Below are 18,919 nucleotides of genomic sequence, written 5' to 3'. Positions count from 1 at the left end.
ACATTTTATTTGCTTAACTAGTTTTTTTGTGTTTCTGTGTATTTAGTGTGTTGGAACTTTTTTTGTTTAAAATGGCTTTTTTCAGTTTTCATCTTTTGTCACTACATAATAACAAATAAAAACACATTACAACATATTCAAATAGTGTCTTTAAGCATAACTTTATTAATTATAAAATACAGAGGTAAAGATCCAGAGGAGATCCATCACACTGAACTAATGCTACAACTATCTCATGCCTTGCTATCATCTCCACATAGTCAGAGAGAGGATTGCAATACGAGCTCTAAGTATCTGGTAGACAGAATCTGTCTATACTAGTAGCTCCAGTTCTGATGTGGTGTTCATGAACTCCTATTCACAAATTGGTCATTGTTTATATGAAGATTACCAAGCTTAAATCAGGAATTTATGACAGTTGCAAGCCAGTTTGTGGTAGTGCAATAGCAGTACTCCTAACATGTTCTTTTACTTGTTCATAGACCAAGTCACATCCAAAATTACCATACTAATCTCTGTATGCAGAACACATTTCAGTTTTCTGCTATCACCTATAAGGCTGTACTGAAGAGGAAATTATAAGAACTTAAGAATAAGACATTTTCTTCAAAACCAAAGTTTATATTTACAATACAAAATACTATTATCTAATAATGTAAAGTCAGTAAAACGTGAGAATCCTTTTTTAATATTTTGACCTCACTTCATTACGCACAATACAAAACTGGTGTGATATGGTATAGCTGTGTTATCACATATCTACAACATCAAATCCCTGCTCTTAGTTCATTTGGTAGCAAGGTGGTAGTGCGTCCACAGTACTGCTTCAGTAGTTCCTAAAGGAAGATATAGTGTTACTGAGAGATCACATGACAATGTCCCCCAGTTGGCTGTCAGCACAATCAGCAATCATAACATTATAAACATTGGCCCAGACTGCAAAGGGTTAATCACAGAACTTGCTCAAACTAAATTAAACTATCTGTATAAATTGTTGAGAGAGAAGCAGGTCTATTATTGCTTTATAATTATTATCAATAGGTTTAGAAACGGAATCAGTTAAATGAGGAAATGAAGAAAAAAAAACATGGAATTGGCTGAAAAGCTTCTTCAGAAGCTACATTTAAATTTATAAAGACAAGGGACCAGGCTCACATATGTAAACTGTATAGAGTAAGAAAATGCTGCAGTCTGCAGTCACTCCCACAGAAACTGAAAACTGCCTTTAAACACAAAATACACTGAACGGCATCTCATCTCTAGACCAGAATTAAGCCTAAAATCCAAATCTACTTTTTGGATCATCATTATAGGTTGGGCCATGCACATTATTAATAATCATTTATATTCAGCATCTAAACCCTACCAAAAAAAAAAAAAAAAGTTTTATTTAAAACTAAGTTTGGATGACAGTCTCCAACTTACTCAGTGTATGCTATAGTTATGCATTTTTACATGGAAGTCAAAAACAACTTCACAGCGTGGCAGTTATATTGGAACAGCTGGGCATGTGGCTATGAATGTAACCATTAGTACCACTTGCATCTTTACAGTGATTCGAACTTTACAAATGTTTGTAAAAGATCAGTCACATACCCTGTTTATGCACACTGCATAGAATACCATGGAGAACAAAGCAAGCATCCCTGTGGGCTGTCAGAAACTATTACTCTAATGTACATCGATAGTACATCTATTACTCTATAGTACATCCAGCAGGACTTTGTCCTGACCTGGACTTACTGTCTTTGGCAGCTATATAAAGCTGTAGGCTCAGAAAAAAAGGGCAATCAAACAATTGTGTGATTAATAATGTTAATAAGAATTAAATAAAACGCCCATAAGGCCTGTGGTATAAAAGTCCTGCTGTTTAATAGTGTGTCATTTGAGCACTGTCCTGCAGCACAACTCTATGAGGGCTGAGGGGTGTGTGTGAGCGCATGTGTTGGTGAGTGTGTGTGTGCATATGCGTGTGTGCGTGCAACTTAAAGCCCTGGTCTGCTGCTGTGGGGCATTTGGCCGCCTCCGCTGTGCAAGCGTACAGGAACAGATTGGGGGAGCAGTAAGCCTGGGGAGGGGTGGAAATTCTCAGTTAAGCATGAACAAGATTTGCATAAAATCACAGAGGACAACTAGAGTTTTATAAGACTGAAGATGGATCATGGGTACCTTGAGAAGGAGCTGGAGCAGCTGCCTCTTCCTCATCCTCAATGAGAAAGTGGCCAAGGGGATGATGGGAAAATGAGTCTAGGAAGGAAGAGCTGCTATTTCCCAAACTGATTCCAGTTACACCAATGCCCAGAGAGTCTGCAAACATACACAGAGCGACAAGCGGGTTTTGACAGAATATCCCATTACAGACATACTGAAAGTTTTTGTGAGCAGGATACATAGCCTGTACCTGTGCCCAGGGATGCCCTGCTTGGCCTCCCCTGCCCGCTGCTGTCCAGGATTGTGTAGGAGCGGCGATAAGGCATGTCCGACTAAAATACAACCCCGAATTTAAAACACATGCACCAAACAAACACTCACACATTCCAGTTGGAGAGCTTAGACAGGCAGGCAGATACACGCACATGCACACTAGGCTGGCAATATATTGGTATTAAAGTGAATATCCAGTAATACTTGCTTTAGGTAAATTCTACTATATGTATATAGCCCAGGAATAGGTACCCAAATTATTGTTACTACATGTGGTTTAATTAAACAAAATCAACATTTTGCTTTGATGCTGCTGGTTCACAACATCCTTACATAACATAATATCTCTTTCTGTATTCAGAGAAAATGTTTCCCTAATTTCCTTTTGAATAATTGAATTCCTTTATTTATGTTTGATGCTTGCACAGTTCTACCTCAAGTGTAAACATCCATTTGTACAATAAAAGAATAGCAAGTTGTCTAGTGCAATTTATTCACTGGTATTTATTCTGATTTATTATTTCTGAAGGGCATATAAAGGTTACTACTCCTACTACTAATAATAATCAGTTACTTTTTTGGTATGTCATCAAGTGGATAGTGGAAAACAGTGATAAGAATTAAAATTAAGATGATACTCACTCATTCATAATATACCCATAACACATGCACACACACGCAGCCAGAAGAGTTTAAACACACACACTTACATACTCTCAGACTGCTGTACTCAAAAACATGTACACACCCAGCCTGCCAAGAATAAAATCATAAACTAACACAGCCTTCTCCCCAAGCACAAAAATGCTCTTTACACTGCCACACATATGGCAGTTATCACATTTTGCAGCAGGTGTAGAAAAAAAAAGACACACATTCGCATCAGTACAAAGACAAAACAAGATGCAATTAGGTCCCAAGCTATTCTCTAAGTGCGTGTGTGCAATGTATTAATGGCTTAAAGATACAAGTTGTGCTATTGCACTGCATGGGTATGAATGTTTACCCAAAAGGTATGTGTGGTGTTGGGTCTGGAGAAGATATCCTGCGGATGGAGTCTGTCTCTGGGCTGCAGGCTGCCTGTGTCATCTGCTACTGCACTGTGAGCACGGCTGGAGGGGCCTCTCTGACACTGCCAATTGACCCATACCCATACAAACCCATCAATGTCAGTAGAAAAATCTGATTTTAAGATCATTAAAATGTCAAAAGACTTTAAATTTAAGGGCACACTACATATGCATTACATCAGCTTCACTTATGCATTAGCAATCAGTTAGTTGCATAATAGCAATTAACAGTACTGATGGGTTGCCTGCATGTTGCCTATTTAGCTATGTGTTACATCTGCAATGCCTGCTTAATACATGTACATTAACTATGCATATACCTACTCATTATATGTGCTTCAAGTATGCTTGCTATACATTATCCATGTGTTGCCTGGGTATTACATATACATTAAGTGTTTGTTACCGGTACATTATCTAGCTATTTATTGCCCATGTGCTCATACTGTTCTCTATACACTCAAAGCATTTCCCCATGTTTTTTCTCAACATGGCACAGATTTAAAGGGTGCTACAATTCCAGCTAATCAGTCATGGAGCATCCAACCATCCGTACTCAGTTCAACTGTTAAGATACAGCAGGTGAAATAAGTATTGAACACATCACCAATTTTCTAAGTAAATATATTTCTAAAGGTGCTATCGACATGAAATTCTCACCAGATGCCGGTAACAACCCATCCAATCCACACATGCAAAGAAATCAAACCATAGATGTCCAAAGATTATGTGTAATAATGAGAAATGACACAGGGAAAAAGTATTGAACACTTACTGAAATTTATTTAATACCTCGGACAAAAGCCTTTGTTGGTGATGGAAGCTTCAAGTCGCCTCCTGTATGGAGAAACTAGTCACATGCATTGCTCAGGTGTGATTTTGGCCCATTCTTCCACACAAACACTCTTCAAATCTTGATGGTTCCATGGGCTCCTTCTATGAACTCTAAGCTTTAGTTCCTTTCAAATTTACGTAGAAAATTGGTGACGTGTTTAATACCCATTTCACCCGCTGTAGGTAGATAGAACATTAAAACGTTATTGATCCCAGGGGGATATTGCAGTGACCTTGGTGTTGCCATCATCTACCTAAGGATATGGTTAATTACCTGACCAAAAAAAATACCCGAAACACTACACTATACAAATGTAAAGTCATTATGCATTAGTTATGTGTTTGCTATGCATTAACTAAGTGTTCCCCACTTGCAATGTTTAGGATTCCTTCTTCTCCAATATACCTTATTCACTAGCTGGCTACTAAACTCTTCATTGTGAGATGCACATGGTTAGAGCATGGAAAAAACTGACCTCATGTGGGTGTGCGTGAGACAAAGCCTTTGTGTGTGAATGAGCCGAGTGCGAGTGCGTGCATGCTTTACCTGAGACAGCCGTGTATGATGTCCAGAGTAACTCTGCTCTGCATCTCCAGTGCCAATAGGCGGGAGCAATGTGTTCCTGCTGAGAGTCACTGGAGGAGAGAGACGATCGCTGGCTATAGTCCTACACACACACACACACACACACACACACACACCCACCCACACACACACCCACCCACACACACAAAGATGCACTGGATATGGAGAAATGTTTGGAAGTCAGATGGGGAGGTGAGAAGGCAGGATATTAAAGGGCTCTTACAGTCGTGTTCCTCTGATGATCTCATCAATGCAGCCAGCTGTGCTTGACTGGGTCAGACTCGATGCCAACGGCACCAATGTACGAGGAGGCAAGGTCCGTCGCCGTGCAGACTGAGATGGGCGTGTCATGGATGAGGAACTCTGCTCCAGTGCGCGACGAGAATGAAGTTTGGAGGGAGTAATGCTGGAACCAGGAGAATGGACCATCCTCTCCTCTCCTTCACTATTTGAGGTGGAAATCATAGAGTGTGAGAAAATGTGTGTGGGGGGTAGGCAGCAGGGTAAACAGGGCCTGCAGACTTCCTACAGTTTACCTCACTAGGAAAACACACAGATAAATCATAATGTAAAAGCTTAAAGTGTTTAATATATATATATATATATATGTAGACCGGTTTATGAGATTACTGTGCGGTTCGGTCAAGAACTCCAACATTCCGCTGCTGCAGTGGAATGCCATGGATGGTGATGAGGTCATTTAGGTTGTGATGTGTAGTTGCTGTTCCTACAGGCACTCTACTGGACTGAGAGAGAGAGAGAGAGAGAGAGAGAGAGAGAGAGAGAGAGAGAGAGAGAGAGAGAGAGAGAAGGGAAGAAAAAAACATTACAAAATTTTAAAAGAGTGAATAAGAAAGGTAAAAAAGAAAAATCAGAGAATTCACATTCTCTAGACAGTCAACCAGTAGCAGTGTGGAAAGTCGTAAGAAGCAGCTAACATGATCCAGCACCACACTAGAACTATCCATCTACAAAGTATATAGCATGCAACAAGATGCGGAAAACCTAGGCAATGATCAACAAATAAAACAGACTGAACAAAAATTGTGTGCTGAACTGAAAAACAAGGGAAAATACAAGCAGTATGATTTCAGTTCTTAATAAATTAAAGGGAAAAAAACCAAAAATCCCTAAAATAAAAGTCAAAAGGTTATAGAGGGGTTAATGAGCAGGCTTTGGTCTGGGTGTTAATAGACAAGCACAAGCGGATTTAGAGTTGGGAAATGAGAGCTAAGCTCTCTTACACTCCTCTCTTTGGAGAAGAGATACCACTTGAGTTACATACAGTAGACGGCTTTCTCTGCTTTTTGGATTTCCGTCTTGACTTGTGCTTTGAGCCCCTTGACTTTGTGCTCTTTGGGGAGAAGGGGGGGAAGGAATGGAGCAACAGAGACAGAAAAGAACAGAGATATAGAGAAAGATGGTGCAGGAAATGGATAGAAAAAGAGGTGGAACAAGGTGGTGATGTTACAGAAGATCAGAAAGGAAGACAACAGAAAAACAAGAAGGAGAGAAAGAAGGTTAAAGAACTGAGATCCTGGAAAAAGGATGACAAGACATATATTGACAGCAGTGAAAATGACATCAGCAACATGTGTGTACAGAGAGGGCAAGAAGCAGTGAAGGTCAAACACCAACCAATCTACTATGGATCATCAAGAAAGATGGAAAAGGACAAGTTCTAGACCCCTGGTGAGCTTGACACGCTGCTCCATGTACATGTTAGATGCATTTTTCTTTTCTTCTTATGCAACTATGTAATAAATGTTACTGACCTCCCATGATTTGCAGAAATTATTAGGTCAATACATAAACATGGATCAAATAGGGACTCAAATCAGAATTCAGAATGTTTATCATCATAATTTTCACAAATTATTTTCCTCATGAATTGTTGCTGAGCTTGTTTATTTAAATCATGGTGGTGGTTCCTTAACCCAGGTTGCAGGAATAACTGGACCACTGACCTGGGGCTGTAAGGTCCCGGGGAACTGCTGAGCTCGGTGGGGAGCCAGGCTCAGGTGCAGCTGTGCTGCCGGGATACTGGACAGCAGCACCAGAGGATTGTGGGAATGGGGCTGGGTGGGACTCAACGCCACAGCACACTTCTCCTCATCTGGTGAACATGAAATCACAAAGCAATTCCTCATCAGCATCATCATGGCCATCTTCAAATCACAACATATGTATACGTCTGCTCACAGAATGTATATCATTTCCCACTGCACATTCTTAAACAATGATAAATTTAGCTCCAAATGGTTGTCAGGTGCAATTGGCATATTTATGCACTTGTTTTGGCAGTGAATTACAGTAAATTAGTCTTTGAGAATGTGCAGCTGAAATATTGTTCATTTTGTTGAATAAACTTGTTCTTTTACATCTAGTTTTACTGTTAACTTGCAATGATTCCACACATGAATGTAAACAGAAAAAATCTACTAGAATTGTCAAGAAGGCGATTTTAGACTTCTGCTTTCAGGCCAACATGTTTTCACACTTTTATTTGGACATTTTGTTCTGGAGAGAGCCACTGCTAAAATGCATCAACCCATTCAGCCACCATACAAAATTGGTTCAACACCTTTTCTTTTGTGAAAACGTACAATAAATATTGAAATTGCACATAAAATTATAACAAATCATGTTCAAAATATTTTTACCTTTATCTGTTTTACCTGTATCAACAATATCCAGATATTTCACCATCCAGGTTTGACTAATCTGGTCTCCTCCCAGTAATTTTTGTGATGTAGTTTATGTGATTTGTTGCTGTCCATTATTGAAATATTTATTAAAAATATATTCACAAAAAATGAAATAAACAAATGATAGCAATTCATACCTGACACACAGCCCTCCCAAAACCTGCGAACCAGTTCCTCCATCCAGCCAATCAGCTCACGCCATACGTCATCAAACAGCAGATCAAGCACCGCCTCCCGCCAACAGCGATATGGGGAGATGGGTGGCAAGCAGCATCTCTGCCTACTCACACATTCTCGCTCCCTCTCCTCATCCCTGCATATTTACACAGCCCCCCCCCAACACACACTACATCTGTACTGTCTCCTTTAGGAGTTCACACACATTTGTTCTGCCTTTACACCAACATGTCAAATCACCAACACTACTAGAAGATGGTGATACTTCTTTAAAGAAGAATCTACTTCTATAGTGACTACAAGTGTTGAATCATAGACCTAGCCATATAACTGCAAAATAACTGAGAATGCTTAGAGTGCTCAAGAATGTATGTAGAAAATTGTAAGCCCAATAAATGCACTGAGGCCTAGTGATGCATATTGAATATTGTTTCATAAATTTAACTACAAAAGTACTCACCACATATGAAGGTCATTTAACTAGTCGTGTATAACTAAGCATTTTGAAATTACTGAACACACACTGCTAGCAAAACAGAAGAACAGCTAATTGTATTTTTTATTCTGTTTCATTTGCAACATATTTATTCTTCTTCTTAATAACTATTTAAGACTATTATTGATGATACAAGATAAAAAAAAAAAGAACAGAGTATATTATAGAAATGCAGGTACAATGGTCCTCTGCTCTGATCTATTGTCTGTTATACACACACACAAACATACATGCTCACTCACCGGTCTGTGCAGTCAAAAGCCAGATACTCCTCCACCAACCCTTCTGCCTCTATCACTTTGGGTACCTCGTCTCCGTGCAAATAACAGGGTGGGTCAGAAGTGTTTGGCAAGTCCAAAGACAGGGGACACAGCACCGCTCTATAACCCTCCACACACAATCTGACACACACACACAGAGCTACAAAATGTCAGTGGACACAGAAGAGAAGAAGGGAACATAACTACCACTCCAACAAGGCAAATGTATTTGCACATCAGCTGACAAATGCATGTTCTACAACACACATTTCTGTGTTCTACAGCAGGAGATTGCAAAGTACAAGGAAACAACTCATCCTCGTTAAACATTTCTCACACACCCACACAGAGGAGAGAGACTCACTCTTTGCAAGTCTTGTCCTTCCCCTGGACAGGGTTGGCAGAGCTGACACTCTGGGATGAAGTGGCATACCACCGAAACCCTTCATCTGTGGGACACAGCAACTGCTTGCCAAGAACTCTGATACACACAAAAACAAAATGCGTTGACTTAAATTTCTCTCCAGTGTGTACACTACATACACCAACTGGAAGCAGACTTTGCCTATGAGAGAGGTTGCTTCAAATATATGATATATACTTGAGATTTATTAAACAATACAGCTATGCTGTCAGATTGGGTATTGCACGGGATTCAGGCACCATGTCACTACGTGTTTACCTTAGGTGAGGAAATCGCGATGCCCACTGGTTGCACTCGTCCTGCCAGGTTCTGTGCTGAACTCCTACATTGCCTTCATAGAGCTCCTCATCAATCTCTTCAAACATATGCTGCACCTGGCAGGAGGCAGCCTTATCAAACTCCTACAAAGAGAAAATGAGAGAAAATGTGGAACAAGGAGGAAGAAGGAAACAATAATGTGTAATCTTTAATATTTAACACATATACAGTACTGGGCAAACATATTAGGCCTCCCACAAAATGATAAAGTTTATAGTTCCTTATTGGTTAAGATATTTGCATTTAAAAACTGCAAGAAAAACTGAACAGCTATTGATATCTTGCAAGATGGCTAGAACTGCCTTTTCCTATAAAGATCCCACACTGAAATAACCTTCCTGTTGATGTTTGAGGCACCTTAGGTGAAGGTGTAGATCTGGGGGTTCATGGGCATTGAGAGTTATGGTAAACTGGGATGTTATGATGCTGTCAATTCGCCTCTCTTTGGTCACTCAAGTTTGTTGACTGAAAGTGGCGTAGTGCTGATGTCCCAGGGTGCCCTCATGCCTGAGCGTTCTTCTGGCTCTATCCTTTTAGCTATGCTGCCATAGCTAGATCTGCTGCAGTCCATCTTTGCACATTTTAGTGCCCCAATTTACACACCCTCGTGCCTAAACATGCTCATTAGTTTTTTCTCTCTTTCTGCTGAGGTACACGTACCCGATGTCATGATGTTACTGAGCCTCATTCCATCTCAGCTGCCATGGCTACTCCCACCAACCCCGATGTCCCCTGTTGTAGCCCACCACACCTCCACCCCAGCCAACTACTTCTCTGTTGCCCTTGATGGACATTCTTGTGCGGCATGGGTTTCGGACACACACACCATCAGACTAGGGCTTCTAGAAAACTGGACTAGATATTAATTGCTTATTTTTTTCATTAGATTATTTATTTTTCTCTTTTAGGATTTATTCTGCTCCTTATTGTCTATACTGTTAATATTGTGGAGACCGTGGTCGGCCAGAGAAGGATGCCCTAACCCTTGAATCTCGGTTCCTCTCAGGGTTTCTTCCTCATGCTCTAGGGAGTTTTTCCTTGCCACTGTTGCCCTTTGCTTGCTCACTGGGGGCTTGGACTCAAACATTTGTAAAGCTGCTTTGTGACAAAATTTGTTGTAAAAAGCGCTGTATAAATAAATTTGACTAGAACTACACCTCAGTGTTTTAACTGGCAAAAGACTTCTTTCAGACATACATATCTCCAAAACAGATTCAGACGGGGCAGAACAGAGCCCTGTCTTCAGCATATCTAAAGCACTATGGGACATCTTGGTCAGGGAAAAGAACAAAAAGCAGCCAAAGATAGAAGAAACTTTAGAGTAGAAGAATTCACAGTACTTTTGGACTACACTTACTGCACTGATAAATGGCTTTAATAAAAATGTTTAGATTCTGCACAGTATGGTTTCAAGTGTAATCCACACACACACACACACACACACACACACACCCACACATACATACATACATACACATGTGAAGACATAGCCAAACCATGATCAGCACTGAGGTTTACGGAGAGTGATTAAAGCTCCTGTGTAACTGCAGAGAAAGGCAGAATGATGAGCTGTAGCTATCCTAATGCATGAGCCAGTAACTGTGATTTGTTGCGTCATTGCCAAGTCTCTAGAAGTATTATTCATGGCCAGTAGTGCAAGGCCAGGCTGGTATTTAAATACTGTTCATGCTTCTTTCCTTGGGACAGCTGCCACAGGATACAGCACAATCAAACATGGTCTAAATGCTAGGAGATCTGTGAATTATTCGCATAATCCAAGAGCCGGCAGATCCACACAAGCCTACTCATTTGCCTCAGCTGCTATGCAATGTGTCAGTGCCAAATGCAAATTAATGTGTTCAAATGCAGTGTGAAAAAGTGCAGACACATCTATTGAAATGAGCTTCCCCTCACATATTTAAAATGCTATTCTTCCAAATAATGCAGTGGAGTTATTCTTTTGTCATAGGATTTTATGATTTTAAAGTTGCTGTGTTACACTCCACTACTGGCAATGTTGTTGTTTAGCCACAAAAGGGAGGGCAACTGGCTGCCACACTTACATCATATCCCCAGGAGAAGACTGAGCTTGGCTCAGTGGAGATCTCTGTGCCCGTGTAGCTATGAATACCAGACCAGGACCTGGTCATATCCCCAGTGGTGACTAATGGACAGTGTGATATGGGAGACGTAATGGAAGATGCCGCTGAGCTGAGAGAAAAAGAGAGATAGAAAGAAAGAGATGATGAATAATGAGAAAGTCAGACAGAGAGTGAGTGAGTGAGTGAGTGAGTGAAAGAGAGAGAGAGAGAGAGAGACACACACACACACAGAGAGGGAGAGATTTTAAAGCCCATGCATCCAGAGAGCATTGGTATGTGTTAAGCTAATTAGCTAGCTAATGAAATCAAAGTAGAAATATACACCAAACACACAAACTAAAGTATAGTCCCAATGCTCTTACCTATTACAGGTACGTATAGCCTCCTGTGGATCATGAAGGGTTGTCTGGTGGAGTATGGAATCATCGCCTGGCTTTTCGGGAAGCGGGCGGTGGTCCAGGCTACTGCGGGATATCCCACGACTATATGAGGAGAGGGAATCGACCAGCCACGACAGGTTTACATCGCAGATATATGAATTGCCTATTGCTCATTGAATTTTCATTGCCAAAACATAGCATGACAAATGGATTAGGAGAGCAGAAATAGTTCATTCTGACCTGTGGTATCGTTAACTATTGACCTTCAGTTAAGTTGAAGCTAGCTAGGTTATCTAGCTAGCCAGCGATTACGACAGCTTGCTAAGTTAGCTAGCTATCAACCTAAAGTCAGCGTCTAGCATTCTGACATTATCTATCGTAGCTATAAAATATAAGATAACGTTTATCAATGGTATTATAATCCGCATCTAGGTTAGGTTCCCCTTTCGTAACTCACATCTCTAAGTTGTGTGATATAGGCCTTCTTGTGTATCGAGAAATCATTCTCTTGATGGTTTGTTTTCATCGGCACATCTTCAAGTATCCCGTCTTCAGATTCTCCGACACATCCCTTTCCCATGGACTCTCTGGTAGGCAGTATGTCATGTTTCCCTGAATCTAAGCTCAGAAACACTTGTAAACTTCATTTAATGCTACTGGTTATCGGGGAAATCCAGTGCCCTGTGCCCACAAGAGCCTTATGTCCTCGGCAATGAAGCAGCCGATAGGGTGTTGCCTAGCTACCCATGTTGGGATCTGATTTGTTGAATTTTGCATGCACGAAATAAAAACTATCTTATTAATATACAATATAGTATGATATATTCGAAGAAATCGAAAGCAAAATGTTAGTGTTAGTGTATGTATGTATACATGTAGATATAGATATAAAAAATTAGTAGACACTAGTCGCTCCAATCGCAAAGGCTCTTGGGAGCTGTATTTTACATGCTAAAGGATTCTGTAGTATGCTTGATTACTGGCCTTTTGTATTTATGTTAGATTTAAAAAAACAAAAACATAATGGACATATCAGGGCTGTCTCAATACCTACTGACCCCTCTACATAGAAAGTATTTTACATCTTAGAATGCACGCCCCTGACATGAAGGCTGTTTCAGTTCTTACATACCTTAAATATGCTGCCTAACTAGACACCTTATTTTTGGCCGAATATCAAGATAGATTTGAATGCTTCGTTAGCCACGGAGGCAATGCTTTGTTGTTTAGAAGTAGCGCACCTTAATCGGTTTCAAGTAAAAGTTATTCTAAAAAAGTTAATCTAATCAACGTATCATATTTTATTTGTTTCGGTGTCATAGACGTGTACAACCAGATTTTGGTTTGCCAATAACCATTTTAGCTACAGTTCTCGGTACATGGAGGGATTAGCATGTTAACGCCAGCATCAGGCTTGTTTTTTAATAACCGGTGTTTTGTCAAGTTGTGCTATCCATCATGTGCTACTTAGCATCTCTGCGCATGCGCAGGCTCATGTGTCGCGCTCTGTTTCTCTTCCGTAAGTCTATACAGCCTTGCTGTCGATCTTACGTTCGACGTAATTAATGTTTTTTTTTAATGTTTTTTTCATCGTGACTTTTGTCCTGTAATTATATAAATGGCATACACATATTGGCTTTCCTGCAGAATGTAAAAATTAGCTGACAATGGCGTGCACGTTGTGTTCTCAGTAAGCAAGCGTAGCTCGTTAATCGGAGGAAAGAACGGGCAACCCTCCAAAAAGACCAGTTAGTAACAAGGTGCAGCAGAAAAACCTTCTTTATTAAAACTTTTACTGAAGATTAATCTGGATTTCTCTGACTTTGGTGTGGGGGAGTTAAATAATTTTACTTCCTTGCACCCTTCACATTCATCATTCAGTCTTAATTCACCACCATTATTTTAATATACAGCATGTACATTTTGTATGTGACCATTATTTTTACACCAAAAAATATGTGCCACGCTATCTGCTATTGGATGATTTCTAACCGCTCTATAGGGGACAGTGGGGTAAGATTAGTCTTTTTTTTTTTTTTTTTTTTTTTTTTTTTTAAACTTAAGTAGACCTGTATTCAACAGAATATGAGACAGGAATAAAAACTAATGAATACAACACAAGTTCAGGATGTGTGGTGTCCACTGAAACCTTGGCAGTGTACCTAACTCAAACAGAAAACAAAATATGGGATCCCAAAAAAGTAGTATTTTGGCTCAACTTGCCCCATGTTACGTGTACATTTTTCCAACAGATTAGGGTAAATTGAGCCATTTGTCAATGTGTATTAAATATGTCTGATTGCCTGAATAACTATATATTAACCAAGTCTAGCTCAACATATTTTCTATTTAAAATTCAAATTATTCATTAAATTATTAATTTTTGCTGTTTTTTTTTTTACAGTTTAAATAAATAAATAAATAAATAAAACAGTGTACCCACTCATTAAATCCATTGACAACACCTGATTTGTCAAAAAAAAACGAACAAATAAACAAAAAAACTACAATCTCTGAATTATCTGATCATTTGATTTGGTACTCTTTATCTAATTTGGGGCCTTGTGTGAAAATCTGCTGATGTTTTAGGTCAAATTTATGCAGAAATATAGAAAAATCTAAGGGTTCACAAACGTTCAAGCACCACTGTACATTTTGATTTCATGTAAATACAAGGAGCTAAGATTACCCCCAAGGCACATTTTGTCCCACAGCCATGATTTAGGTGTGCTTAGTCTACCAACTCTGAACTCAGTCTACACTACACACTGGCTAATTCACTCACATGTTCTAACACACTACCAGTCAATCAAGATATATGATATACTGTATATTAAATGTATACACTGCCTGGCCAAAAAAAAGGTCACCACCTGGATTTAACTAAGCAAATAGGTAAGAGCCTCTCATTGGATAATTACTGCATGGGTGATTATGTTTCAGATGGCAACAAGTTATTTAACCCTAACTGATGCAGTGAGTAGCTTTTCCTTTGTTAAACAAGCATGTCGAAAGACACATCCTGTGGTCGTAGAAAAAGATGTTAATCTGTTTCAGAAGGGTCAAATTATTGGCGTGCATCAGCAGAGAAAACATCTAAGGAGAGTGCTGAAACTACTAAAATCGGGTTAAGAACTGTCCAACACATTATTAAAAAGTGGAAGGACAGTGGGGAAACATCATCTTCGAGGAAGGAATGTGGTCGGAAAAAAGTTATCATGATCGGCGATCACTTAAACGTGTGGTGAAATCAAATCGTAGAAAAACGAGTAGAACTCATGGGTATGTTTAATAGTGAATGTAAGAGCATTTCCACACGCACAATGAAAAGGGAACTCAAGGGATTGGGACTAAACAGCTGTGTAGCCTTAAGAAAACCACTTGTCAGAGAGGCTAACTGGCAAAAATGGCTTCAATTTGCTAAGGAGCATAAAGATTAGACTCTGGAGCAATGGAAGAAAGTCATATGGTCTGATGAGTCCTGATTTACCCTGTTCTAGAGTGATGGGTGCATCACAGTAAGAAGAGAGGCGGCTGAAGTGATGCACCCATCATGCCTACCATACAAGCCTGTGGGGGCAGTGCTATGATCTGGGGTTACTGCAGTTGGTCAGGTCTAGGTTCAGCAACGTTATGTGCCCAAAGAATGAGTTCAGCTGATTACCTGAATATACTGAATGACCAGGTTATTCCATCAATGCATTTTTTCTTCCCTGATGGCATGGGCATTTTCCAAGATGACAATGGCAGGATTCATTGAGCTCAAATTGTGAAAGAGTGGTTCAGGGAGCATGAGACATCATTTTCACACATGGATTGGCCACCACAGAATCCAGACCTGAACCCCATTGAGAATCTTTGGGATGTGCTGGAGAAGACTTTGCACAGTGGTCCAAATCTCCCATCATCAATACAAGATCTTGGGGAAAAATTAATGCAACTCTGGACAGAAATAAATGTTGTGACATTGCAGAAGCTTGTGGAAACAATGCCACAGTAAATGCGTTCCATAATCAAACCTAAAGCCGCTCCAACGAAATATTAGACTGTGTGACCTTTTTTTTTTGGCCAGGCAGTGTATAAGGTTTCATTGCACTGGGGTCTTTTACATAACTGAAAGCAAATAATACAATAGCTGACTGAAAATTAATTCATGTCATTCTCCATTATTTCTGAACTTGATAGGTCAAAGATAGGTCATATAAATAAACTTTGTATCTTGTCATCCTTTTAAGATATTAATTCATTATTTGAAACAAGTTATATAATGTCTCCTGTGAAATTTATGAAAGAAACACATACTCAGTGTGTATGTCTACTAGGCAGTTATTAAATTAAGATCACCTGGATTCTGAGAAGAAAACAACTGGACCAGTGATTTGTCCAAAAAGGTATATAAGAAGTATCCTGGATACATTGGCTATGCAAGCTAGGCTAACATCTTTCAATACACCGGATTCCAGTGTTTGCACAAAAAGGTAAACTGTGTTGCAGTTGATCCTCTGTAGAGTGCAAACTAAATCTAATCTCAGTCTTTCATGGCAACTGCTAGCTATAAGGCTCTTGGAAAAGCCATCTATACGTCCACTTATTCCAATTCTAAATGGCTAAAGCTTATCAAAGCCATCAATATGCCAAATGTAGTTAGGATCACAGGTTTGATAAACTTGCCTCCACAATGGATTTTTTTGAACTCAGGTCAACTCCTTCACCATCTGGTAACCACAGCAGAACACAAACCATTTTCCTATCAGTTACAATACTACTGAGCCAACATTTTTGGTGCATCCATCTAAATCCATGACACTGACCAGAGGTTTGAAGTTGCTGTTGAATGCATGCTGACATCTCAGTTACATCAGTTTTGTGTTTTCTTAGGACAGTCCCATGCAATTCAGGAAGTAATGCTAGGATTTCATCATTTGTAAAACCATGAAAAGAAATTCTTATATTATATTTCTGTTTCTTGGCAGGAATGCATGGTAGTGTCATGATTGTCCCTAACATCCCTGTCACCATGGCAACCTTTTCTAATGTCCCTGTTTACTTTTCCATGTGCTTCCATGTCCTTGTTTTGGGTGCCTTCCTTAGTATCGATTTCTCCACCCATCATGAGTTTTACCTGTGTCTTGTTTATTTCGTGTTAGTACATGCATATATACACTGTGTTTAAGTTTCATTGCTGGTCATTGTTAATCCAGACCATGTTCATGTTTGCTTGTCTTAGTTGTGTTCATATCGCTGCTTATGTAAGTAATTCTTTTGTTAGCCTATTTTCTGTCATGTTTTACAAGGTATTCCCATACTTGTCATGTTGGTTACCTGACCTTGGACCGTTCTGTCGACCCTGATTTTGGTTTTGCCCCTAATAAATTTTGCTCTTCTCAGCGAATGCGTCCACCTTGTGATTGCTCCATGTTACAGGTAGTTTAGCACTAGCTACTATTTTTGTTTTGTATGTTGGTTTAATAGTCATACATACATTCCTTTTATTTGTTTATTCCAAATTTTTGCATGTTACATCTTGCAAGATGGGCTCAGTATCCAGATTACCAACATGTTGGTATCTAGCATGAATATCCACTAATAGTATCCACTAATTCCTATAAAGCTCCCACAGTTTGGAATAACCTTCCTGTTGATGTTTGAGGCTCAGACACAGTCTCAATATGGAAGGCTAGGGAGAAAACATAGCTGTATAGTGAGGCATTTTATTAAATACTTCCCATCTTAGGTAAAGGTGTAGATCTGGGGGTCCACAGGCATTGAGAGTTATGGTAAACTGGAGTATTATGATGTTGCCACTTCACCTCTTTTTTGTCAGGTTTGTTTGTAGAGTGCTGATGTTCCAGGGTGCCCTCATGCCTGTGTTTCCCTCTAGCTCTATCTTTTTAGTTGTCCTGCTATAGATAGATCTTCCGGGGTCCATCTTTTCACATTAAAGTTTCCTAATTTCAATAACCAATTATTAAACACTGGTTTATCAGACAATAAAATTAGTAGTGAACTGGTCTGGTCTGAGCGTGTTTATGAGCATTGGGTGAAGAAAGTACAACGCTATTGGCTGTCAAACTGTCAGGAGGAGCTTATTACCTTGTTATGAAGCAGCGCTTTTAATGCCATTGAGGGGACACAAAAGCGTTGAAAAAAATGCATATTTTATGGTTTAGTGAATTACAACTGCTTATTTTGGTGTGTAAAAACCTCAAAATCTCCACTTTTCCCATCATTTCATAAATAAAGCGCATTTGGTTTGAGGTTGGCTACTTTGTCTTTCCATAGACTGATGCTGCTCGCGCGTGTTCACCATTCACACTGCAGAGCGGTACAACAGGCTCTGCCAGAAATAACCATATATTTGCTAGGCTAGAAGTAGACTCAAAAAATACTTACCTTCTGTATCAAAAGCTGATACAACAGCATCCAATGCTTTGTCTTTTTGTGTTCAATTCTTATAATAAGGAATCTGAGGATCATATCATTAAAAATATTTCTGTACAGTTAGCCTTGGACAAAATGCCACAATTGCGCTGACAAAACCTTTAATTAACAAGGACTTCAGTGTAAATTGTGGGCCAGCATTATAATTACAAGACAACTTAAATACTGACCTACTAGTTTCATTCTAGATGCGGCATTCAATATGGAAAAAAACAAACAAACAAAAAAAACAACTCACAATAGAATACTTTCTTCATAGACACTTCTGAAGAAATAGAAGATATACTAGCTGCAAGGAAAATGTTTTGGGTACCAAAGCTGCTAGAAATCATCTGAAGAGCAACAGAAATGAATGATACTGCTGTAATTTAAAGACTGTATGGCTTTGCACAAAACATGATGTAACGCGGGAGGGTGACGTGCGAACGCGCTTGCGAAGTGCCGACGCGCTGGATGGCATGTGAAGCGGAACTAATGAGTGATGCCTTAATGAACGTGACTAAGAATATAATTAATATTAGGTTTAATAACATAAGCGTGCAAACCAAAAGCAAAACAAAGGACAGACAGAACAACAGGCTAACAAGGCGAGTAAGTGAACCGGAAAAAAGGGGCGTACACTTAGCGAAGACTAACAGAGAACAATAATAAATATAACGATGAGCATAAAGACAAACGGGAATAACATAGAACCGGGCT

General features: G+C 39.5%; 1 protein-coding gene across 3 annotated transcripts; it reads right to left on the bottom strand.

Annotated features, from left to right (window-relative positions):
• Positions 1-136: 136 nt before the first annotated feature.
• fam149b1 (family with sequence similarity 149 member B1) lies at positions 137-12,484 on the bottom strand. Of its 3 annotated transcripts, XM_027029539.2 has the most exons (16): positions 12,237-12,484; positions 11,762-11,881; positions 11,361-11,508; positions 9,238-9,380; positions 8,920-9,036; positions 8,538-8,696; positions 7,760-7,935; positions 6,882-7,030; positions 6,200-6,268; positions 5,545-5,660; positions 5,138-5,359; positions 4,876-4,996; positions 3,431-3,556; positions 2,402-2,483; positions 2,170-2,307; positions 137-2,068 (listed from the first exon to the last, which is right to left on the bottom strand). In XM_027029539.2, the coding sequence occupies exons 1-16, from the start codon at positions 12,281-12,283 to the stop codon at positions 1,986-1,988; spliced, it is 2,016 nt and encodes a 671-aa protein (XP_026885340.2). In that variant the 5' UTR covers positions 12,284-12,484; the 3' UTR covers positions 137-1,985. The 3 variants fall into 3 exon arrangements, with proteins under 3 accessions (XP_026885340.2, XP_026885341.2, XP_026885342.2); XM_027029540.2 differs by lacking the exon at positions 6,200-6,268; XM_027029541.2 differs by lacking the exons at positions 137-2,068; positions 2,170-2,307; positions 2,402-2,483; positions 3,431-3,556 and adding an exon at positions 4,397-4,505.
• Between the last annotated feature and the right edge of the window lie 6,435 nt (positions 12,485-18,919).

The sequence above is a fragment of the Electrophorus electricus genome, chromosome 13, assembly GCF_013358815.1.
Source record: "Electrophorus electricus isolate fEleEle1 chromosome 13, fEleEle1.pri, whole genome shotgun sequence".
Lineage (NCBI taxonomy): Eukaryota > Metazoa > Chordata > Actinopteri > Gymnotiformes > Gymnotidae > Electrophorus > Electrophorus electricus.
This window is presented reverse-complemented; position numbering and strand designations above follow the sequence as displayed.